This window comes from Heterodontus francisci, chromosome 5 (assembly GCF_036365525.1).
Source record: "Heterodontus francisci isolate sHetFra1 chromosome 5, sHetFra1.hap1, whole genome shotgun sequence".
NCBI classification, from domain to species: Eukaryota; Metazoa; Chordata; class Chondrichthyes; order Heterodontiformes; family Heterodontidae; genus Heterodontus; species Heterodontus francisci.
This window is the reverse complement of record NC_090375.1, coordinates 123,153,462-123,179,419: the sequence shown is the minus strand read 5'-3', so window position 1 is coordinate 123,179,419 and position 25,958 is coordinate 123,153,462. Positions and strand designations below refer to the sequence as shown.

Genomic DNA, 25,958 nt, shown 5'->3' with positions numbered 1-25,958 from the left:
GTAGGTTCAGGAAAACCATTTTTTTTTTTAAATAAATAAATAGTCAACTCATACACTATGACAAACAGTGAAAGACAGCAGCTCCAACAGTGCAGCACTCCCTCAGTGGAGTGTCATGCTTGATTTTTGTGCTCAATTCCTGGAGTGGGACTTGAACCCAGAATTTTCTGACTCAGGCAAGTATGCTACCAACTGAACCACAGCTGACACAAGAAAATCTTTATTATGGCCATCTTCTTCTGCATTTCAAGTCTCCGATTCAGGTGAAAATCACAAAGACTGGTTTTTGATTGGCTAAAAGGCTATTTAGCCAAATCAATAGCAAGAACGATAAACATGATCAGACTAATTTAGACAATCTTTGGTCAGTTGCAGTACAATTAAGTTCAAGAAACTTGGATCAAGTTATAGTGACATTAAACCTGTTCAGAACAAGATTCAAAATCTCAGGCAAATGTTGGTGGCTAACAAATCTTGTACTTTCCAAGAGTCTTTCACGAAGGTAGAAAATCTGGACATTTAACGCAGATTGCTGAAAAAAAAAAATCAGAAGTAGCCATTTGGCACATTGTGTCCGTGCTGGCTCTTGGCGAAAGGATCTCAGCTAGGCTCACTCCCCTGCCTTTTCCCCATAGCTCTGCAAATTCTCTTTTCAGATAATCATCCAAATTACCTTCGGAAAGCCCCAATTGAATCTGCCTCCACCAGTCAGGAACTGCATTCCAGATCCTAACCAGTCGCTGTATAAAGTTTGTTCACGTCACCTCTGATTCTTTTGCCATTCACTTCAGAATCAGTGTCCTCTTGATTGTCAACCCTTCGCCAATGGGAACAGTTTCTCCGCGTCTACTCTGTCCAGTGCTCTTATGTTTTGAATACCACCAACCCTCCTCTCAGCACTCTTTTCTAAAGGAGGAACATCCCAGCTTCTCCAATCTATTCATGTAACTGAAGTCTCATTCCCAGAACTATTCCATAGCCTTCTTAAAGTGTGGTGCCTAGAATTGACATACATCTCCAGCTGAGGCCAAACCTGTTTTTTTCATACCTTGCTTTTGTACTCCATGCCTCGATCTATAAAACCCAGGATCCCTATGCCTCATTAACCACTTTCTCAACCTACCCTGTCACCCTGAATGATTGGGGCTCATATATCCCAAGGTCCCTCTGCTGCTGCACCCCCTTTAGAATAGTATCCATTATTTTATATTGCCTTTCCTCATTTTTCCCTACCAAAAAATACCACACTTCTCTATTAGCTTTCAGCTTCCATGTGACCATCCATTCCACCAGTCTATGTCCTCTTGAAGTCTATCACTATTCTTCTTACAGTTAATACTTTCAAGTTTTGTGTTATCTGTAAATTTTGAAACTGCCTTGTACGCCCAAGTCTCGGTCATTAATACACATCAAGAAAAGCAGTGGTGCCAATACTGATCCCTGGGGCACACCACTATATACAGTCCTCCAGTCTAAAAAAACAACCATTCACAACTACTTTTTCCTGTCACTCAGCCAACTTCAAATCTATACTGCCACTTTTATTCCCCGGTTTCAACTTTGCTGGGAAGCCTGTTGACACTTTTTCAAGTACCTTTCTGAAGTCCATGTACACATCAACCCCCTCTGTTGCCTCATCAAATCATAAATTTTCCCTTATCAAATTAGTGCTAGCTTTCTGTAATTAATCCACATTTGTCCAAGTGACAGTTAATTTTGTCCCATATTATCATTTCTAAAAGTTATCCCACCAGAGGTTAAACGAACTGGCCTGTAGATGCTGGGCTTATCCTTATACTTTTTTTTTTAAAAAGGTGTAACATTTGCAGTTCTGCAATCCTCTGGCACCACCTCTGTATCCAAGGAGGATTGGAAGTTTATTGCTAGTGCCTCTGCAATTTCTACCCTTACATCCCTCAGCATCTTTGAATGCATCCCATCCCAGTAGATCAACTTTAAAAGTACAGCCGGGCTATCCAATAGCTCTTTTTTTTTTTAAATTCAGCCTATCCAGCATTTCAATTCCCTCCTCTTTCACTAGGACTTCAACAGCATCTTCTTCCTTGATATAATCAGATGCAAAGTAACAGTCACAGAAAATGATGATATCTGATGAAGCAAGATCTGAAAGTTCAGCTAGAACAGAGGGTTACAATTAAGGTCCCAACATCAAGTTCACAATGGCAAAAGCCAATGTTTCATTAGCTGATTCTTTTAATAATCAAAAATCAAACCAGGCCCTGCAGAGTCATTGCAGCACATTCAATCCTGTTTCTTCGTTAGATTCTTTCTGCTGAATCCACCTGGGCCAGTTAATATTTAGAAGTTGAGAATAAATTCCAAATGCCCAGATCACAAGTGCAATTCCAGGCAAATAGGGAAATATGAACCACATTATAAATTTACAATTTGAGTAGTGCACGAGTTCCTGCAGAGCAGGATAGTGTAGCATTCTCTAGTCCTGTGAGGTAATGAAAACAAAATTGCTGCCTTTAAGTGCAGCAGACCCAACTATATTGGTTAAAGTTCAAACCTGCTTTCTATATCTGAAGCCACACATCATGGGTCAGTGCTTCTTTCACTATGTATGACATCCCAAAAGATTAAATGGAACCAAGAAGGATGTGTATGCATCAGTCTGAGAATGCTGATTTAGGACAGATACTTTAACCTATTCCCTGTATACCAGATGAATGGTAACACCTGCAGACCATTCAGAGCACAGGAGGCAGCCATTCAGTCCACATCAGCTTTTATATAAAAAAAAAGGTATATGGAGTTAGGTTGCAGATTGCACATCAGTCATGACCTTATTGAATGGCGAAACAGACCGGAGGGACTGAATGGATAGGAAGAGTAGACTAATTTGTCCTATTCCACTGCTTTTCACAAGACAAATTTGCAGGGTTATCCAAATGAATACTTAAGATTCCAAAAAAGCCAACTTACTGTCCAGTAGGAACAGTAAAATTGTACTTCTGCAGTCATGAAAAATAGTTTGAATATTTGTTTATTCACAATATACTTACTTGCACCCCAATTGAACTGGTCACTTACCAGTTTGCTTTCTTTTCACAAACTATCCGCAGTCTTAGCGAGTACTGTTTACAATTGCAGAATTCCCTACAAGTGAAAGCATATTAAAACAAATAACTCCAGTTATCTAAATTTTTAAGATGCTTCATCTAGGGAAGAAAAATCAAGATTTTCCAAAGTAAATGTCTACCTTCATTTAATAAAACTTTTGGAAAGCAGCAAAAAAGGAAAAAAGCAGGCAGGATTAAATTAGGCTAAAAAGAGGGTCTTGGTCCCCTGCCCTACTGCACGAATATTTGTGGTAGTCTGCAACAAATTTTAAAACATTGGTATGTTATGAAACACATAGCTGGAAATACCATTGGCTGCTTACAAGAGATTTGTAAAATTTTTCACTAATATACAAAATTATTTTCAAACACGTTATATGGATTGAGGGGAAAGATAAAAATTGCAAGTTGCATTATTCAATTATTGCCAAGAACTACTTGATGTTAAAACTACAGGAAGTAATCAGGAACATGCAAAAAGTTTAACATTAAAGGTATTGAAAGATCTTGCAATTATCTTGTGGCAATAGATTTCTGTACTATTTTCAAATTGAATTGCACATGAATAGCACGGCTTTACATTAACAGTTGAAATGTATCCATAATAAGATACTGTAACTTTCAAAGAATAGTTAAGCAGGTACACTGAAGCTCAAATTACTTTGTAGATACTGTAACCTCAGAGCTCTGCTAATTAGCACAAATACTGGATCACAAGTTCATGGGCTTGATTATATGCTCGTCATGAGGTTTTCTTTTGATTCCTTTCTTTAATTCCTCAGTCCATTTGTAGTTGTTTGTTCCTTCACCTCTCCCAAACTCTTATAGGGACAGGACTAGACCATTTAAGCTCCTCAAACCCATTCATTCAATCAGACTATGGCTGATCTGTTGATCTGTACCCCAACTCTAACCTTTGATCCATACCTCGACACCAAACAGAAAAACAGTTGTATTGACAGTTTAGACAAAGACATCTGGAGGGCACTCAAAGTTAACACTGGATTTTTGTTTTTTATTCAATCCAAAACACAATGTTTCAGAAAGAATGAAGATTTGTTTGAGAAAGAAAATAAGGTCATTGAGTTTTAACCTAAAAGAAAAATTGCAGCAGTGCCACTCAGTGGTCAGAGTATGTAGTTGCATGAATATAACAGTAAGGATATAATCAGTCCCAAAATATATTTTTGGGAGCCAACTTAAATTATCACAGCACCACCTACCATTTTAATGGATACTGCAAAGAGAGCTCTTATCACTCCATGTTGGTGCTTTTCTAAATGAAGAGAAATTGCAGAGCTCCGAGGTGCAAAGGGTGTCCTAGTGCATGAATCGCAAAAGGTTAGTATGCAGGCTCAGCAAGTAATTAGGAAAACTAATAGAATATTATAATTTATCGCAAGGGGAATTGAATACAAAAGTAGGGAGGTTATGCTTCAGTTGTACAGGGCATTAGCGAGACCACATCTGGAGTACTGTGTATAGTACTGGTCTCCTTATTTAAGAAAGGATGTAAATGCATTGGAAGCAGTTCAGAGAAGATTTATTAGATTAATACCTGGAATGGGCAAGTTTCTGAGGAAACGTTGCACAGGCCAGGTTTGTATCCGCTGGAGTGAAAAGCAAGAGGCGACTTGATTGAAACAAGGTCCTGAGGGGTCTTGACAGGGAGGATGCGGAAAACAAGTTTCCTCTCGTGGGCGAATCTAGAACTGGGGGGGGGGGGGGGGGGGGGGGGGTCACTTTAAAAATAAGGGGGTGCGGCAGTTAAGACTGCAGAAGATGAATTTTTCCTCTCGAGAGTCATGAGTCTTCAGAACTCTCCCTATAAAGGCAGTGAAAGCAGAGTCTGCATATTTTTAAAGGCAGAGGTAGATAGATGCTTAATAAGCAAGGTGGTGAAAGATTATTAGGGACTTGGGTTAAGTTTACAATCAGATCAGCCATGATCTTGTTGAATGGCAGAGCAGGCTCAAGAAGCCTATGCCTACTCCTAATTCATATATCCTTCATGTGCTCTTTGGGCTGTGGGTCACACTTTTCACTTCAGCAGAAGGAATGCAAGATGCAATTATACATGTACTCTCTGGGGTGTAAGGTAGGCAGGTGAGGGATGGCACTATTTAATAGGGGAGTAAATCTAGCATGCCATCACATGATCAGCAGGGAATAGAGGGAAAACTCTGCATTGTATGTGCACTATATATGTTCATTGTGTTGGAATTTTCAAAGCAGATTTTATGCTCCACTTAAAAAGGTGTTTTAACAACTTTACACTTTTCAGCTTTTGCCATGGCACAGGAGTCCAATTCACCATTGTATGTAGGATGTGTAGTATTCATACCGTAGGATATATAGTATGTAGGGAAATGAAAGAATTCAGTGAGGGAGTTTTTTTTTTGTATTTGGTAGGATACTCAACATCTTGAGCAGCTAGAGGAAGCTGCATACCTTGTTGTGCTCTACTGTAGAGTGAGGGTTCTGATGGCATGAGGCTGGTATTTTCATTGATGCCCTTATACTTCAGTGCTAAATATGCTTGGGGCTGTTTAACATTTCTCAAGCTTCCAGTTTTTGTTTCTACTACATTATGAAATCAAGTTGTATTTTCACTGTTAAGTATTGACTTTACTAGTGCCATGTGCAGTGTTTAAAAAAAAAAAGACAGTTAGGACAGTAAATGCACATATTAATTGAATTTTAAATAACCACTCAGACTAGAGATTGTTTCACAGTATTGTGTACTTAAATTTATAGCCTTCCAGGGAGTCATTATTTAAAAAAATGGAGCACCTTGGGATTAAGGGTTCAATTTGAGGTTGTATAATATTCATTTCCCTATTATTCTGTTATGCAACATTATTCTTGTCTCTGGAATATAGAGAGACAACTCATTGAAGCCAAAAGGTTTTAAATGGCAAGAACAAAAATGATACTTAGACTTTTAATGAAATTGATAAAGGCTTGGTTCAGTTACATCACAAAATTAGCAACTACACTTTTTTTAAAAGTCCATTTTAATACAGTAGCATGGTAAATTCAACAAAATCTAGCAGTGCTGCCAATCTTTTTGGTCACTAGTTGGCCAAATAAAAATCAATTTGCTGCAGTCTTCATGATGCTTATTGGAAAAGGTCCACTCCATACTCAGGGCAATATTGTCTTGCAAGGTCACCCGTGTGCCAGGTACACAAGAATCAGATAAAAGCAGTCAAATAGTCAAACCTCATGTCTTCCATGGGTAAAAAGTCTATTACAATTGAATTTGAATTTCATTTTGCCAAGTATTTTCAACTAAAACTGAAGCTTACAGAACAAAGTCATTCAATAGACAGAATTAAGTTTGAAGAAAAAGGACATCACTTTGCCTGTAACTTCAAAGTTCTCAAAAACCTAATCCTTTTCAAGACACAAATGTATTCAATGAAAGTGTGAAGGTGAACAGACGTTTTATAATAGACATTGAAAATTAGTTTCTCTCCAAAGATAGATATATATATATATATATCCAAAATACACGCAAGCAAAATACTTAAACGGAGTGTAATTTGCCCCTTTCGAGAACAGCAAATGTACAAACAATTTATGAAAACGAATCTTCACAATATTTTGGAATACAGTTACTGTACAAGGTTCTTATAAAAAAAAAAGTGCGATTATAAATTCAGATCGAGAGATGTACCCATGAATCCTCCATGAACAACGGCTCAGGTTGTTTAATCTCAGTAAAGGCTCCAGTAGAAATCGAATAGTTCGGATGGTTCAAGGTTGACGGATTTACGTCAACCTGAATTTCAACAATTGTGGGAGGAGTCAAGTCGTCCCACAACCATAGATACCAACACTTCGAAATTCTAGTCTCAACAAAAATCGCATGTTCTTTAACAGATTGTAGTGACCCAACTAGCATACAGTTAATATCAAGTAGGAATATCAAGTATTGAGTTTCACTGCCATTAACCAGCTGTTGCTTTAGAGGGGGTATTAATTATCGTTTTTAAATTGAGTGGGAATGGACTGCCCATTTACTCTGTTGAAATGACTAGTGTTCGGATTGATATTAGAATCGGTTGTTCTCAACCCATTAGCGCACCTAGGACATATAAACTGATCAGATTTGAATTTGGAACGGTTTTAGGTTATTCAATAATCTGGATTTTTTTTTTTTTTAAACTCAACTATAAACGGAGTTCGAACACTGCTTTTTTTTTTAAGTACATGCGGCTGTTCGCAAAGTTATCCAGAGATCGGACAACGTTATTTCTATGGGGCGAATGCCTGTTAAATGACCCACGTTACGATGCAGCAGTAGTAGTTCAGGATCGGAAGCCATTCACTAAAAGAATCATCGAATCACCCAGAACGTTATGAATCACGAGGATCCGTATTAAAATAAAAAAAAACTGTTTTAGTACAATAAATACAACACCGGTTAGTACCACAGATGTTTTAGAAACAGGATCACATTAATAGCGAAGGGTACACCAATGTGCATTAATACCCACGGGTCTATTTAGTTTTCTTTCCCCCCCCCCCCCCCCCCAAAAAAAGGAACTAGTATCGACACATCAGTTCTGATGAAAGGTCACAAACCTGAACCGTTAACTCCACTTCTCTCCCTCCACAGATGCTGCCTGGTCGGTGGAGTATTGCCAGCATTTTCTGTTTTTAATTTCAGATTTCCAGCATCCACCGTATCTTGCTTTTATTTTAATATAAACACTACTTCTATACAATCTTATTTTGTTGTGTTCTTTCCTAAGCCTTTTACTCAATAGTCACATACCTTGATGTGTAATGTTTTTACATCTATAAAATATATAGTTAACGGTGCAGCTTAAAAGATGAAGTTTTATAATTTTGCTAAGTTATAATACACCTGGATCACGATTTGCTTGGAGTACAACGCAACGTTATGGTTGTAACTAACAATTTGCATTAGAATAGATGCATTTATTCTGAATTTGTGCCAATAACTCAATACTAGTTTACGGGGGGGAAAAAGTATTTTTAAATGGAAGAGATTGCCATTAGCAGTTTAGTTTTTAAAATATAAACTTTCTCGGCCTTTCAAACTCACCCAAAAGTGAGCGTGGCAGTTGACCATCATGGTCCTCTCGATAAGCTCATCCGGACACTCGAGGAGATGATGTCCAGACACTACACCTGCGTTATTGACCAGCACCGTCACGTCTCCGATCTCTCTCCTCACCAAGTCGGCCGTCCGGTACACGCTGCCCCTTTTACTCACATCGCAAGTATAAGTGTACACTCGGGCGCCCAGCTGTCGGACCTTCTCGGCCGTCTCTTCGTTGCTTTCTTGGTTGATGTCCCACAACACTAGGTTGGCTTTTCTCTTGGCAAACTCCAGCGCGAAGAGCCTGCCGAGCCCGCTCCCCGCTCCAGTGATCAGGCACACCTGATCGCACACGCTCTTCTCCTTCGGCTTGATCAGCCATCTCGCCGCGGCCAACACGAAAGCCCAAAGCACTTTGAAACTGACAACGAAAAACTCTACGACGATATTCATGGCTGGGGCCGGAAAGAAGGGTCGGCTGTTTCCCGCGAGTGTGAGACAGCTGAATAAGCAAAGTCCTGCAGCAGTACAGCTCCCCAAGGGACACCCTCTACCTCTCCTTCCGGCTGCCGCCGCCTGACTCTGATCATCTTCAGCTCCGCGTCACTCTTTAAATAAGGAAGCTGCACGGCCTGGGGCCCAGGACCCCACAAGGGGGACTACTTCTGTGCTGTCACCTACAACTGCAGTAATCGTCATGTTAGATTTGTCTTCATTTATTTTATAATAAATGTTAATTTAAAGAGACAGACTAATATTATTAAAGACTTTGAAGCTCCTGGTTGTTGCTCCATCGACTCAGGCACCAATATAGACAGCTTCCACATTCAGGGTTTAACTGTTCTTCGCGCATGCGTCACTCCCTTTTTTCCCCTGGTTGTGGTGATAATGGCGGACGCGAAGTGAGTGTGGAGCGTAGTGTAATAAAATCCGAATCCATCCGTAGTTTAATCTCAAATTTCAACACTGTTTTTCTATGTGACGTTCTCGCGTGATCAACCAGCCTTGTATTATACACATTATTTTTTAGTTTGATGGTTTAGGCGCAGAATTGTGGTGATGTGTCCGTCCCGAACTCTTCTGTCTGTTGAGGTTACATTGTGTTCTTTTGAGGCTTTCAACTAATGCTGACTGACGTGATTAATTAACCAAAATCTTAGAAATACTTTTTTGACGTATCTTACACCCGCCGGCATATTCGCTATAGATATGTATTTAGCGTCTTCACGGTTAGGCTGTGGCCTACCAGAGGTAACACGAAAATAAATTGGTATGGCTTATTCTGCTTTCAGTTACTGCTGTGTCAGGATGTATTCACGTTGTTTAACATCTGTATCAAATCTAGGGCACTGGGGTGACGTTTAGTATTGAGAGTATTATGGTAAAATATCTTAAATACCTCCGTCTGCTTCCTTTTTACCAGAGGGAAGAAGGTGCCATCTGTCCCCGAAAGTCTTTTGAAAAAGCGCCAGGCGTTTGCGCTCATGAAGGCGAAGCGCATCAAGCGTTTGTTAGTAGAAAAGAAGGTTTGTCAAACATTTCGAACAGTAGGCAATCGCTGTACTTTAATCATGCATGTTTAAGAAATATGTGACGTTTTGATTGTCTCGCATATCTTGCACTGCATAATCGTGGAAACATTTATGTTGCTGTATTTAACTATTAAAGACTGTAAAAGTTCCTCACCGTAAATGCAATATTATTTTCCTGTTATCCATAATTTTCATCTTTTGCAGAAGTAATCTTTTAGTTACCTGCTTCCCAATTTAGTAAGTTAATTAAAAGGGCGATTTGTATTCATGACAAATTATATGTGGTACAAAAACTAGGAATCTGAGGATGGCATCCTTGTAGAGGGGTAATTTAACAGCAATGGTTATAATGGTTAGTAACTAGATGCACGGATGTTTAATTATTAACTATAATTATTCAGTTACAGAAGTAATGTCAGTGCCTCTAGTGCCAGCACATGGCTAGCTGCAACTGAGTCAGGGTTCCAGGTCCAAGTCCTGCACCAGAACTTCAGTGCAAAAATTCAGGCTGATAGTCCAGTGCAATACTGAGGGAGTGCTGCACTTCAGAGCTGCCATCTTCACGATGAGACATTTAAACCTATGCCGTGTCTGCCCCCTCAGGTAGATGTAAAAGATCCCACGGCACTATTTTGAAGAACTGGGGAGTTATCCCCAGTGTCCTGGCCAATATTTATTCCTCAATCAACATTACAAAAACATCTGATCATTATCATGTTGCTGTTATGGGAGCTTGCTGTGTACAAATTGGCTGCTGCATTTCCTACATTACAGCAGTGATGACACTACAAAAGTACTTTATTGATTGTAAGGCGCATTGTGAAACCTGGTGGCTGTGAAAGATGCTATATAAATGCAAGTCTTTTCTCCTTTCCTGATCGTGAGGCTACTTTAGTGACTTTGTAAATGGTCAGTATTTGAACTCTATTATGTGCTACGTTCATGGTCTGCAAAGTGTCGATCAGGTTAATTTTCACACAAGTAAATTTCAAGTTTGACCAAACTTCTGGTCTGGAGTAAATGATGATGACGACAGTTGTTGGACACTAAGTACGCCTTAGTTTTTAAATGGCTGTAAAATAAAAACGTGAAATGGCACTTTTTGTATATGGATGCCATCAGTACTTCTAGTCCTTATTTTGAGGGGGGGAATGAAGAAACTTAATGAATATAACATGATCAGTTTGATTATTTTGTTCTAAGTGGGGTACAATATAAGCCATGTTTATTTAGTGGATTTTAAGAAAAAAATACACTTTTTTTTAAAGATAAATAGAGAGAAGAGAAAACATATTTACAAGAGAGCTGAGAGTTACCACAAGGAGTACAGGCAAATGTACCGACGTGAGATCCGCCTTGCCAGAATGGCACGCAAAGCTAATAATTACTATGTCCCTGCTGAACCCAGACTAGCTTTTGTGATCCGTATTAGGGGGTAAGTGTTGATGCGTGGTTATTTATTTGCTGTGGCTACAGGTGAATACGCATGTTCCTCATGAATGGAAATATGGGTTAACCTCTTTTTTTTAAAGTCATTACAAACTGAAAGAGAATAAACAATATCTACTTTTAAAACGAAAAGTTCCTATATCTATCTTGCTAATTTCTGTTCATGGCTTCACAGCATCAATGGTGTAAGCCCTAAAGTCCGTAAGGTGCTTCAGCTCCTACGACTGCGTCAGATCTTCAATGGAGTGTTTGTGAAACTGAATAAGGCTTCAATCAACATGCTCCGTATTGCAGAGCCATACATTGCGTGGGGGTATGTGATTAGAAAATAAGCAAGTAGCAAAGAGGAAATTGTATTCCTTTGTACCAAAAGATGAAATTGAATATGCTGTTAGTGTGAAACCAGGTACGAAGTCTTGATGGATGCAGTTAGCATAGTAGGGTCTTAGTGCTTTATCATACTATACCTCAAGCAGACATGTGCATGGATAGCTGCCTACAAATAACATTGTTTCCTTTTCTTGCCATTTCAGTTATTGTTTCTGATCACTTCATAGTGAAATTTTCTTGTCTTCCGTGATGGCTAGATAACTCATGATATTCTTTACACTTAAAAATGCTTCCCTGATGGTATTGACAACCTGCATGGTTCCATTTCATTAGGCACCCACTCTTACTTTGGCAATCTGGCTTTGTTTAAACCAGAGTATCATTCAATTGCTAATGGCACTGTTGTTAAATAGCTGAGCCTAGTTCTTTCGCCATCTACAATGTCACATGTTCGTTTCCGATGGAGGTTGCTGGATAGCACCCAGGAAATAGGGACCCTTGCTGGTTTATTCCTTCCTCCCTGTATCAGGGTGCTGAAGCCATTTGTTTGTGCCTTAAGTGTCAGTCTTGGCTCAGTGGTAGCACTTTTGCCACTGAATCAGAAGGTGATGGGTTGAAGTCCCATTGTAACATATAATCCAGGCTCACATTTTAGACTGCACTGAGGGACTACTGCATTTTCAGGAGGTGATCTCTTTCGAGTGAGATATTCTACCTCTTAGGTAGATTCCAAAAATACCATGGCACTATTTGGAGAAGAGCAAGGGAGATCCCCTGTTGTCCTGTTCAATACTTATCCCTTCGCCAGTATCACTAAATTGATTACATGGTCATTAATTTCATTGGAGTTTATGGGACCTTGCTGTAAGCAAATTAGCTACCACGTTTTCCCTTCATTACAAGACTGGTGAAATGTCAAAAGTATCTTAATTGGCTGTCAAGCAGTTTGGGGCATCCTGGGATTGTAAAAAGCACTAGGTAAATGCATATTCTTACTTGCTTTTTTTCTTTTTCTCACTCTCCTTTTCTCAACTTGTCTTTCCCTGGCTAAAATCTGTGACACACTTCATTCACCATTGGGGAAAATTTCCTGGTTGCTTTTCGTTTGGAAATTTTGCTCCAGTATGATTAACAAGAGAAATAAATCACCAGAGATACAAGTACAAATAGAACTGAGTTGCTGGGCTTTGAGGGTCAGATTGCCAGGGCTTGTCAGTTATACATTGGTCAACACTGAACTTCTGTTGAAGAGAATACGACTTGCAGCCTCTCTGGTCAAACTTGTCTCTCAGAGGGTGTTGGTAGGTTTGCTATTGGCAAGGTACTAAATATGTCCCTATGAACTAGGTACATTTGAATTTGTTGTGAGGCTGTCTGTCCTTTGGAGACTTGTTAATATGTGCAGCAGGTGTTTAACAAGCATTAATACTTGTCCTATTAATTTCTTAGATATCCAAATCTAAAGTCTGTCCGTGAATTGATCTACAAACGTGGCTTTGGCAAGATCAAACATCAGCGCATTGCTCTCACTGACAATGCACTAATTGAAAAGCAGCTCGGTAAGGTTATTTTCATTTAGTTTCTATTTAATTAGCTTGATATGCATGTTAGAATTTTACAAATTGAGCAAGTGTTTTTTTCATTATAGCACTTCATCTTTCTGATATGCTTACCACTACACTAATTCATGATTTCCCCAACCGAGTGGGTAGTTCGAGGATTTTTATACAGAAGGCTTTAGATGTGCTATTGGGAGATTGTGGATTGGTTCCATTTGGCTATTTCTGTCTCTATGCCACAAGTGATTCACAGGGACAGAAATTAGTCAATTCACAATATCACTTGACTGCAAGTTAGTATCCCTAAGGTGCTATTCATTCAGACTAGTGTGTGGACTGTTGGCTTCTTGAAATATTCTTTTTTGATTGCTGGAGGAAGGATTACATAGAGTTTACAGCATAGAAACAAGTCATTCAGCCAGTTGGTCTGTCAGCCATGGCTCAGTTGGATGTACTCTCACCTCTGAGTCAGAAGGTTATGGGTTCAAGTCCCACTTCAGGACTTGAGCGCAACAATCAAGGTCGATACGCCAGAGCTGCACTTTCAGATGTGACGCTAATCTGAGGCCCTGTCTGTCCTCACAGGTGGATGTAAAAGATCCCATGGTACTACTTCGAGAACAGCAGGGGAATTATCTATCTCTATGTTAAGGCCAATATTTATCCCTCAATCAACATTACAAAAACAGATTATCACATTGCTGTTTGTGGAAGTTGTGAGCAAATTAGTTGCCAGGTTTCCTACATGACAATAGCGCTTCAAAAGTACATCCCCAATATTAACTGGGATAGTCTCAGTACAAAAGGCTTAAAAGGGGACGGAATTCTTAAAAGTGCATCCAGGAGAGCTTTTTGAGCCAGCACATAGAAAGTCCTACAAGAGAAGGGGCGGTACTGGACCTAATCTTGGGAAATGTAGCCGGACAAGTGGTAGAATTGTCAGTGGGGGAGCATTTCAGGGATCGTGACAATAACTCTAAGATTTAAGGTAGTTATGGAAAAAGACAAAGATCGACCGGAAATAAAAGGTACTGAATTGGGGGAGGCCGATTTCAATATGATAAAACAGGATCTGACCAAAGTGGACTGGAAGCAGCTATTTGTAGCTAAATCTCCATCAGACCAGTGGGACTCATTCAAAAAGGAAATAGTGAGAGTGCGGGGCCCACATGTTCCCGTAAAGGTGAAGGGTAGGACCAACAAATCCAGGGAACCTTGGATGTCAAGGGATATAGAGGATTGGATGGGGGGGGGGGGTGGAAAAGGAAGCTTATGGCAGATTCAGAGGGCTGAAAACAGCGGAGGCCCTTGAGGAGTGTAGAAAGTGTAGGGGAGTACTTAAAGGAGAGTGAAGAGGGGGCATGAAAAAACACTGGCGGGCAAGATAAAGGAAAATCCAAAGGCGTTTTATAAGTATATTAAGGGCAAGAGGATAACCAGGGAGAGAGTAGGGCCCATTAGGGACTAAAGCAATCTGTATGGAGCCGGAGGACATAGGTGAGGTTTTAAATAATTACTTTTCATCTGTGTTCACTGTGGAGAAGGACGATGTAGGTGTAGAGATCAGGGAGGGGGATTGTGATATACTTGAACAAATTATCATTGAAAGGGAGGAGATATTGGCGGTTTTAGTGGGCTTAGAAGTGGATAATTCCGCAGGCCCAGATGAGATGTATCTCAGCCTGATGTGTGAGGCAAGGGAGGAGATTACAGGGGCTCTGACACAAATTTTCGAATCCTGTCTGGCCACAGGAGAAGTGCCAAAGGACTGAGGACAGCGAATGTGGTACCATTCTTCAAGAAGGGTAGTAGGGATAAACCAGGTAATTACAGGCCAGCGAGTCTAACATCAGTGGTCGGGAGACTATTGGAAAAATTCTGAGGGACAGGATTAATCTCCACTTGGAGAGGCAGGGATTAATCAAGGATAGTCAGCATGGCTTTGTCAAGGGGAGATCGTGTCTAACGAATTTGATTGAATTTTTTGAGGAGGTGACTACGTGTGTAGATGAGGATAAAGCAGTTGATGTAGTCTACATGGACTTCAGTAAGGCTTTTTGATGAGGTCCCGCATGGGAGACTGGTCAAGAAGGTAAGAGCCCATGGGATCCAGGGCAATTTGGCAAATTGGATCCAAAATTGGCTTAGTGGCAGGAGGAAGAGGGTGATGGTCGAGGTATAAAAACAAGAAATGCTGGAACCACTCAGCAGGTCTGGCACCATCTGTGGAAAGAGAAACAGAGTTCACGTTTCGGGTCAGTGACCCTTCTTCGGAACTTCTGAAGAAGGGTCACTGACCCGAAACGTTAACTCTGCTTCTCTTTCCACAGATGCTGGCAGACCTGCTGAGTGGTTCCAGCATTTCTTGTTTTTATTTCAGATTTCCAGCATCCGCAGTATTTTGCTTTTATTTTGGTGATGCTCAAGGGTTGTTTTTGCGATTGGAAGCCTGTGACCAGTGGTGTACCGCAGGGATCGGTGCTGGGACCCTTGCTGTTTGTAGTATACATTAATGATTTTGACGTGAATATAGGAAGTATGATCAGTAAGTTCACAGATGACACGAAAATTGGTGGTGTCGTAAATGCTGAGGAGGAAAGCCTTAAATTACAGGACGATATAGATGAGCTGGTAAGATGGGCAGAGCAGTGGCAAATGGAATTTAATCCTGAGAAGTGTGAGGTGATGCATTTTGGGAGGACTAACAAGGCAAGGGAATATACAATGGATGGTCGGACCATAGGAAGTACAGAGGGTCAGAGGGACCTTGGTGTACTTAACCATAGATCACTGAAGGCAGCAGCACAGGTAGATAAGGTGGTTAGGAAGGCATATGGAATGCTTGCCTTTATTAGCCGAGGCATAGAATATATGAGCAGGGAGGTTATGATGGAACTGTATAAAATGCTAGTTAGGCCACAGCTGGAGTACTGTGTACAGTTCTGGTCATCACACTATAGGAAGGATGTGATTGCACTGGAGAGGGTGCAGAGGAGATTCACCAGATATTGCCTGGGCTGGAGCATTTCAGCTATGAAGAAAGACTGGATAGGCCAGGGTTGTTTTTCTTTAGAGCAGAGAAGGCTGAGGGGGGACCTGATTGAGGTATACAAAATTATGAGGGGCATTGAAAGGGGAGATAGGAAGAAACTTCTTCCTTTAGCGGAGGTGTCAATAATCAGGGGGCATAAATTTAAGGTAAGGGACAGGAGGTTTAGAAGGGATTTGAGAGAAAAAATTTCACCCAGAGGGTGGTTGGAATCTGGAACACACTACCTGAAGGGGTGGTAAAGGCAGGAACCTTGGCAACGTTTAAGAAGTATTTAGATGAGCACCTGAAACGCCATAGCATACAAGGATATGGGCCAAGTGCTGGAAAATGGGATTAGAATAGATAGGTGCTTGATGGCTGGCACAGACAAGATGGGCCGAAGGGCCTGTTTCTGTGCTGTATAACCCTGACTCTCCAAAACACTTTACAGCCAGTGATGTAAAGTCCAATGGTCGTGAAAGGCACTGTATAAATTTAAGTCTCCTTTCTTTATGCTCTGCATGTGCTTCCTCTCACCTCCTAACCCCATCAGCATGTACTTCCATTCCTTTTTCCCTCGTGGAGCAGTTAAAATCAGGGATGTTCAAGAGGCTAAAATTAAATGAGCGCAGATAGCTCGGAGGTTTGCGGGGCTGGTGGAGATTATGGAGATAGGGAGGGGTGAGGCCATAGAGGAATTTTAAAATTGGGGAGATGATTGACCGTGAACCAGTGTAGGTCAGCAAGCATAGTTGTGATGAACAGAACTTGGTGCGAGTAAGGGCACGGGCAGCAGGGTTGTGGATGATCTCAAGTTTCCTGCGGGTAGAATGTGAAACCAGCTAGGAATGTGTTGGAGTAGTTGAGTCTGGAAGTCCAGGAGTAATTTTACTTCCTTTTACAAGTTGCTGTGACTGCATATTCTGTAGGAGTATGTTGGTGAGCCCAATGTAATTGACTGTAAAACCATGTGGTACCTTGCTGCACACTTAAGTGGTTGGGCAAAAGCCTGTTGCTGATTAAAACTAGTGACCCTGGGAAACACAGTTGCCAACTGAGATGTACCATGCCACATAAACATTTATTTATTGATAATCTTGCCCAAGTCAGCAGGTAATAAATGAACAGCACAAGGCTGCAGCAAAGGAACAAAAATCATATTCAGCATCAACTGTATGGGAATGGAATCAGTGATGATTCAATGATGGTCTTAAGAGTTTAAGTAAAGAAACAGGAATGGCCCAGGGAAATCATCATGAGTGGTGATTATCTAGAACCAAGGTTCATTTTATAATTAGTTTAGCATAGCAACCTGAAATCAGTTAATGGGTCACTGGCTGTTTTAATAGAGGGAGGTTCGGGGGCAGAGAACCTTCCAGCAGGTCGTCTGCTTCATGTTGGGCTGGTTAACTTTGTCTGTGGGAACCATTCTGGCAGGGGATTAACATCCTCGATCAACAGGTTGTCAGTTCCTGGGGTAATGGTACAGACGAGTCTCGCCGCAAAGCCCCAACTGTTTACAACACAACTTGCATCGTGCAGTTATTGGATAAATTCCTGAATTTTTTCTGAAAAAAAATTCAACTCTGTGTAAAGACTAGCAAACATTTCAGTTGGACATCTATTTTCAGTCTTTGAAGTTTGTTGTTTTTTTAAAAAAGTACTAACTGTTATTTTGTGCAGTTGTTGGATGCTAAGTGGGCCTTTATTTATGGCTGTAAAATGGCACTTTATTTTTGTATATGGATATCATCAGCAGTACTCGTAGTCCTTTTTTGGTAGTAATACAAACAAAATGCTGGAAATATTCAGGTTAGACAGGGTCTGAGAAGAGAGGAAGAGTTATCGTTTCAGGTCGATGACCTTTCATCAGAACTGGGAAAAGTTAGAAATATAATGGATTTTTACAAAGTGACTCCCGACAACGCAGCCCAGCGCCGACGTCATCAGAGCGCTCCCAGCTTCGCACATGTGCAGAACGGACCCTTGCTGTCAGTATGATGCAGCGCATGCGCAGCCTACGTCAGCACCCGGCTTGCCACAACTAATTTGCGCATATGCGCGAAAACGGCATTGTGTACTGCAGTGTCTGGCCGCCGCTCACTTGCCACTTCTCCCCCCCCCCCTCAGCTGCTCGCTCCCTGTTTCGCTCTTCACCACCCCCACCCCCCCCCCCACCCTGCCCAACCTACCTGTGGGCCACTCACTCCCAACCTCGCCACTCCCTCCCAGTTCTGGTCCCTACTCCCTCCATGTTCTGGTCCCTGCTTCCTCCCTGCACATGGGGGAAGTGGGGGGGAGAGAGAGAGTGTGTCAAGATAGGCAGAGGAGGGAGACTGTAAGTGGGACAGAGTGGGGAGCAGAGGCAGAGCAAAGGAGATGAAGCGGCGAGTCTGGGAGCAAGTGGCCCACAGGTGGGGGGCGGTGGCGAGGGGAAGCGGGGAGCAAGAGGCTGAGGTGGGAGAAGTGGTGAGCAGACAGGCACGGGAGGTAGCAGTGAAGAGAAGCGCGATGGCGGGGGGAGAGCGGGGTACTGTTGAGTGGGATGGCGGCGGCGATCGCAGCCACTGTGGGCATTTGGGTTTCATTTGTTTTTGTGATAAATTGAACAGTGCCATCTTTAGAACAAAGAACAGTACAGCACAGGAACAGGCCATTCGGCCCTCCAAGCCTGCGCTGATCTTGATGCCTGCCTAAACTAAAACCTTCTGCACTTCCGGGGTCCGTATCCCTCTATTCCCATCCTATTCATGTATTTGTCAAGATGCCTCTTAAACGTCGCTATCGTACCTGCTACCACCACCTCCCCCGGCAACAAGTTCCAGGCACTCGCCACCCTCTGTGTAAAGAACTTGCCTCGCACATCCCCTCTAAACTTTGCCCCTCTCACCTTAAACCTATGTCCCCTAGTAACTGACTCTTCCACCCTGGGAAAAAGCTTCTGACTATTCACTCTGTCCATGCCGCTCATAGCTTTGTAAACCTTTATCGTGTCCGCCCCTCCATCTCCGTCGTTCCAGTGAAAACAATCCAACTTTAGCCAACCTCTCCTCATAGCTAATGCCCTCCAGACCAGGCAACATCCTGGTAAACCTCCTCTGTACCCTTTCCAAAGCCTCCACGTCATTCTGGTAGTGTGGCGACCAGAATTGCACGCAATATTCTAAGTGTGGCCTAACTAAAGTTCTGGACAGCTGCATCATGACTTGCCAATTTTATACTCAATGCCCCGACCGATGAAGGCAAGCATGCCGTATGCCTTCTTGACTACCTTATCCACCTGCATTGCCACTTTCAGTGACCTGTGGACCTGTATGCCCAGATCTCTCTGCCTGTCAATACTCCTAAGGGTTCTGCCATTTACTGTATACTCCCACCTGCATTAGACCTTCCAAAATGCATTACCTCACATTTGTCCGAATTAAACTCCATCTGCCATTTCTCCGCCCAAGTCTCCAACCGATCTATATTCTGCTGTATCCTCTGACAATCCTCATCACTGTCCGCAACTCCACCAACCTTTGTGTCTTCCGCAAACTTACTAATCAGACCAGCTACATTTTCCTCCAAATCATTTATATATACTACAAACAGCAAAGGTCCCAGCACTGATCCCTGCGGAACACCAATAGTCACAGCCCTCCATTCAGAAAAGCACCCTTCCACTGCTACCCTCTCTTCTATGACCGAGCCAGTTCTGTATCCATCTTGCCAGCTCCCCTCTGATCCCATGTGACTTCACCTTTTGTATCAGTCTGCCATGAGGGACCTTGTCAAAGGCTTTACTGAAGTCCATATAGATAACATCCACTGCCCTTCCTTCATCAATCATCTACTACTGGCAACTGCCAAAAAAGTCGCCGACAGTGACATTTCAGTGCATGAGGCTGCATTTGCTCATGTGCAAGTACTGCGCTGCCTAGTGGTTACGTTGTCAGCAAACGCAGCCTAGATTTTCAGCAAGTTAACGGGGGAGGGTGGAAAAAGAACAAAAGAGAAGGTCTGTGATAGGGTGGATAACAGGAGAGATTAAAGGAGAAAAGGGATGGTGCTGCAAGGCAAAACGGAGTGGTAATGGGACAAGTAAAGAAATAAAAGATGTGTCTAGAGTAGGTGTGAATGGCAGAATCCTGAATAGGTGCCGTGCAAAACCAAGGGGAAAATGAGGCTAAAACCGAAACCTGCCAAGACAAAGGAAACAAAATGGGCGCTGAGATTACAGTCTGAAATTGTTGAACTCAAATGTTGAGTCCAGAAGGCTGTGGGGTGCCGAATCGAAAGGTGAGGTGCCATTCGTCGAGCTTATGTTGAGCTTCATTGGAATGCTGCAGGAGGTTGAGGACAGAGAGCAGCTTGAGAACAGAGTGGAGAGTTAAAAAGACAGGCGACCAGAAGCTTGGGGTCATGCTTGCAGACTAAATGGAGGTGTTGCACACAGCAGTCACCCAGTCTGTGCTTTTTTTGTAGTACTGTTTCTTTTTTTTGGCGAGGGAGAATGGATTTTATAATTGGATTTATTTGATTCTAAAGTCAAATTTGGCTGGGTGTTTCGTTTTTAGGCCGGCGCAGACACAATGGCCCAGCTGGCCTTTTGCAGTGCTGTAAACTTTCTATGATTCTATTCTATAATGTAAACCAAGTGTATTTTAAGCAAAGATGTGCTCTTTATTTTAGATAAATAGAAGAGGAGACTAATTTACAAGAGAGTTGGAATGACCACTCGAAGTACAAACAAATGTACAGATTCACAAAGTTAATGTTGAGCTAACAAAATGAAGGCTTTCTCCTCTTGATAGATGGGGAATGATAGCCTTATTTTAAATTGATTTCTCCTTTTGTAAGGTTTGCAATTCATTTTTACCCATTCTTGTGGTCAAGAGGCCAGTCAACCTGCTTCTGCATTGCTGCATGGCCTGAACTAGGTGGCAGAGGGCAGAGAGGAGCGTCCCTCTCATAATGATGCGATTTAGGTACATTTCCAAATAAAAGCTGAAAGCAAATTGTTACGAATGAGCCAATTATTTACATTTCAGGAAAATATGGCATAATTTGCATTGAAGATCTGATCCATGAGATCTACACAGTTGGCAAGAACTTCAAAATGGCCAACAATTACTTGTGGCCCTTCAAACTATCCTCACCACGTGGTGGCATGAACAAAAAGACAACACACTTTGTTGAGGGTGGTGATGCTGGTAATAGAGAAGACCAAATCAACAGAATGATTAGAACAATGAACTAAAGGTGAGAAGCTGTGTTCATGCTATTTGTGCTTTTTTTGGTGGGGGGTGGTGTGGGAAGAAAGTTAATGATGGCTGTGTGGCTGGGAATAGAAAAGTTGTATTCAAGCGGAAACCTTGGTGAATTTAATCATGGATGTACTAATGCTCGCATTGTTTTGGTCACAAATAAGACTTATGAATAAATAAGTATTAAAATAAGTTATGGCATTACTAGCCCTGGGAAAGCTTTCTGGAGTTTCACATGCCATTGGATACCATTTTTGGAAGAGTTATTTTACCTTTGGTAGCAAATTGGGTGAGTGAATAAAGCAGCATGAAGTTTCCCATCCTAGTTGTTTTCCCCTCTTGACATTGACATCTTGTAGCCAAGTATAAAATCTTTAAAAGACTTAACCAATTTGATTATAATATAGTTCAATGAAAAGATAAACACTAGGAATTTGTGTCTTGTACCTGTACAAAATTTAGATTATAAATTGAAAACTACATGAACAAAGAAACCTGATGAGTGTTTTTCCTGGAGATCATTGCACAGCAGCTCTGAGTGTCTATAGCTGTCCTGAAAGGTTTGATCAAAATATACAGGAAGCTGAATAAATTTACTGTTGAGTTTTGGTTTTAAATATTCTCAAAGTAAAAGTGCCGGTTTTATGTGATTAGCTTTCACGGTTCATTTAATTAAAGTTGCAGGGGCAGGTGGGTCTGAGTAGTGCATTAGATTATATTATATCATATCCAAAGCTATGGGAATAGTTGAGAGATTGTTGGGGCAGAGTTTCGGAAAGGATTATTCTGCAGCTGGCTGCAATTATAACTGACTTGAGTGGTTGAATCTGATGCTAGCTTACAAATGTGTTCTTTTCAGTTAGTTTGGAGAGTAGGGAGGAACTGTCTTCCAGTATAAATGGCAACAATAACATTTTCTGCACAGGCAGCAATATTGCTGGAGTTGTTCACATTGTCTCGCCAACTCCTTTCTTGCAGGGTGGGTAGTTGGTGAGGCTGGAGGGAAATTGGGAGTCCCACCTATTTGAAATCGATCTTTGCAACTGTTCCTCCATTAAGAATTTTAATTCTTGCTTGGCCAGAGATGCTGGTAATATAGAGCACATTCTGCAATTTCCATAGCTGCATAGTAATAATTATTTTCTAGTCCAGCTGCATGATGAGGCCATCTGGTACAAAAATGTATAACTTAATTCAAGAGCTTGGTTGGCAACAAAATGCTTTGTGCAGCTGAGGCAGTGATTAGAATAATATAGTAGCATAGGTTTTCTTTTACAACTAAACAACTTTTTTAAAACATTGGTTCTATGTACAATTTTGATTACTTCTATGCAGTTTTTTCTGGATGGAGTTCATCATTTTAAATTAAAACTTAAAGTGTCTGTCACTCAAGCTATTAACATTTTGAAATTTTTCAACACTAGGATTTCATAATACCAAAGAAAACATCAGTATATGTAACAAAAAAGAAACATTTGCATTGCATTTCAAGGAATGACACATTTACAGTTGCGCTAGACACTATGTATGCTGTGTCTTCATATGAGTTAGAATGAAACAAACATTTGTTTTGTAGGATAGAGGTGGGGACAATATTTGCGATTTAGTGGCACCCTTAAGGGCAATGACAACTTGTTCTATTTTTCTGTGCCATCTTAAAAGGAAGTTAGGGAGTCTTTGGAGGAATAGAAGGAAATAAAGAAAAGGCGCGGTTGTGTACTTTTTTGAGCGAATTATTCATGTAACTAAAGTTGACTGTAAACTGATTCTTTCTGATGAAAGGGATTTCTAGATCTTCGCCAGATGCAGTGTAGTCCACTTTCTGTCCAAAGCCCAGGAAATACTGTTACTAAGTTGTAAAACTTTTCTTTTGAATAAGTGAATTTTTATCTACTATTTATAAGTTCTTTTTCTCTTCCCTTCCAGGGCATGCCACAGATGTGAAATTTCCACCATATTCTGTTAAATAAAGAAATTATTTACACAGTGATCTTTTGTCCTGGACTCTTGTTTGCAAGTATAGTGGCATTTTAAATAATTAATCTTAAATTTCTGAGAGGTCCAAATCTTCTCCCGTCCAACAACCAAACTCCGGAATTAAAAGCATGGGGAGTGAAAGTGGAAAGATCGTGATTTTGGAATTGGCACAGGAAAACTTTGTAAAAATACACTTGTAAATTCATGGACTGTGAGGAAAAGTAAGATTTAATCTATTTATTTAAATCAATACTTCACTGATGCTCCTTAATTCAATGCAATAATTTTATATTAATATCTTGAAATGAATAACACATGTTCAGCTTTTCAGCCTGTTTATTGGTTTGAAGTAATCAGAAGGCTGATCTGGTATTTGAGATGTTGGTGGAGAATGTGACCATACTCACTAATGTCATCCCTCAAAATTAATTGCTTGTGGAGAAGAATTTTGCTAATGCAGTTTCCTTGACTTGTTGAGATTTGGGTGGAGTGTAAAAGTTTACACCTTGCTGAATTTATACATTATTGCATTATTCCAACAATGGGCTGTCCAGTACTTCAGTTTAGTTTAGTTTAGAGATACAGCACTGAAACAGGCCCTTCGGCCCACCGAGTCTGTGCCGACCACGAACCACCCAGTTATACTAATCCTACACTAATTCCATATTCCTACCACATCCCCACCTGTCCCTATATTTCCCTACCACCTACCTATACTAGGGGCAATTTATAATGGCCAATTAGCCTATCAACCTGCAAGTCTTTGGCAAGTGGGAGGAAACCGGAGCGCCCGGAGGAAACCCACACAGACACAGGGAGTACCCAGAATTGAACCCGGGTCGCTGGAGCTGTGAGGCTGCGGTGCTAACCACTGTGCCGCCCAAGATATAAAGTGACCAATGGATTCCTCTGTATTGGGGATGTTTGACAACATATTGTGCCATATAACGATGTTTTGGATTTTGCTGAACTCTGAAGGGGAGACTGGTCATAATAAAAGTAAAAGTTAATTCTCAAATTACAATGACCTCATCAAAGTATTCAGCCCGGAGCTCGGTGACCAGTGGTGTTCCGCAGGGATCTGTTCTGGGACCACTGCTCTTTGTGATTTTTATAAATGACTTGGATGAGGAAGTGGAAGGCTGGATTAGCAAGTTTGCCGATGACACGAAGGTTGCTGGAGTTGTGGATAGTGTGGAAGGCTGTTGTAGGTTGCAACGGGACATTGACAGGATGCAGAGCTGGGCTGAGAAGTGGCAGATGGAGTTCAACCTGGAAAGGTGTGAAGTGATTCATTTTGGAAGGTCAAATTTGAATGTAGAATGCAGGCTTAAAGACAGGATTCTTGGTAGTGTGGAGGAACAGAGGGATCTTGGGGTCCATGTCCATAGATCGCTCAAAGTTGCCACCCAAGTTGATAGGGTTGTTAAGAAGGCAGCATATGGTGTGTTGGCTTTCATTAACAGGGGGATTGAGTTTAAGAGCCGCGAGGTTATGCTGCAGCTCTATAAGGCCCTGGTTCGACCACACTTGGAATATTGTGTTCAGTTCTGGTCGCCTCATTATAGGAAGGATGTGGAAGCTTTAGAGAGGGTGCAGAGGAGATTTACCAGGATGCTGCCTGGACTGGAGGGCATGTCGTACGAAGAAAGATTGAGGGAGCTAGGGCTTTTCTCATTGGAGCGAAGAAGGATGAGAGGTGACTTGATAGAGGGGTACAAGATGATGAGAGGCATAGATAGAGTGGATAGCCAGAGACTTTTTCCCAGGGTGGGAGGGGCTATCACCGGGGGCATAATTTTAAGGTGATTGGAGGAAGGTTTCGGGGAGATGTCAGAGGTAGGTTCTTTACACAGAGAGTGGTGGGTGCGTGGAATGCGCTGCCAGCGGTGGTAGTAGAAGCAGATAAATTAGGGACATTTAAGCGACTCTTGGATAGGTACATGGATGACAGTAGTATGAAGGGTATGTAGGTAGTTTGATCCTAGAGTAGGTTAAAGGTTCGGCACAACATCGTGGGTTGAAGGGCCTGGTCTGTGCTGTACTGTTCTATGTTCTATAAGTATAGAAATAAATTTCTATAAATAAATAGAAAATAAATTTCATCTATTTTGAAATTCTTGGTGGTTGACCAGATAGGTCTCCCAGTAGGCCTGAATAATTTGGTTGCTGTACCAGAAGTGGAGTTCTGATAGAACGCTAAAGATTGATTTTGACTTGAGAGGATTTTACATCCCGTTGCTTAAACAACAGAAACGATGTGCTCAAAACTAGTCATGAACTATGGGTTTTTTTTTCCCCAGCACCCCAGAGAAACTTGTGCTAAAGGCACTTTATATCGGATGGATATTCTGATTTTTTTTTTTCAGTTTTTCCTGTGCCTGGCTGCATAATTTCTCCAAGCTGTGGGCCTGTGTTTTTGATCTGGTGACTCTTATATATAAAAAAAAAATCAGATTTCATGCATCTCATACATTCTTCAGTAAGATAGGAGTGTGAAAACTGGAGCAGACCAAGAGAATCAAAATAATTAGAAAAACACTACAGTGTACTAATGCATGGGTAATTTAATTTTTAGAATAAAAAGGTGCGATAGCCTCATGCAGAAACGCTTTAGGCTGTTCTGTGAATGATTTACACCAGTATGTCATATCTGTTGGCACTGTGG

General features: G+C 41.3%; 2 protein-coding genes across 2 annotated transcripts in view; one reads left to right on the top strand and one right to left on the bottom strand.

Moving 5' to 3' along the window:
* The window catches only part of LOC137370033 (retinol dehydrogenase 10-like), a 90,302-nt gene extending 81,530 nt beyond the window's left edge, over nt 1–8,772 (bottom strand). The window contains exon 1 of the mRNA XM_068032047.1: nt 8,167–8,772. Within this exon, the coding sequence (XP_067888148.1) occupies nt 8,167–8,616 (450 nt within the window). The 5' untranslated portion in view covers nt 8,617–8,772. The remainder of the gene's footprint in view (nt 1–8,166) is intronic.
* A 191-nt stretch (nt 8,773–8,963) lies between these two features.
* Nucleotides 8,964–23,303, top strand: rpl7 (ribosomal protein L7). Its single transcript, XM_068032048.1, has 7 exons — nt 8,964–9,065; nt 9,587–9,689; nt 10,964–11,130; nt 11,320–11,457; nt 12,924–13,033; nt 21,098–21,308; nt 23,240–23,303. Exons 1-6 carry the CDS (start codon nt 9,052–9,054, stop codon nt 21,304–21,306), a joined length of 741 nt encoding a protein of 246 aa, XP_067888149.1. The 5' UTR covers nt 8,964–9,051; the 3' UTR covers nt 21,307–21,308; nt 23,240–23,303.
* Nucleotides 23,304–25,958: the final 2,655 nt, after the last annotated feature.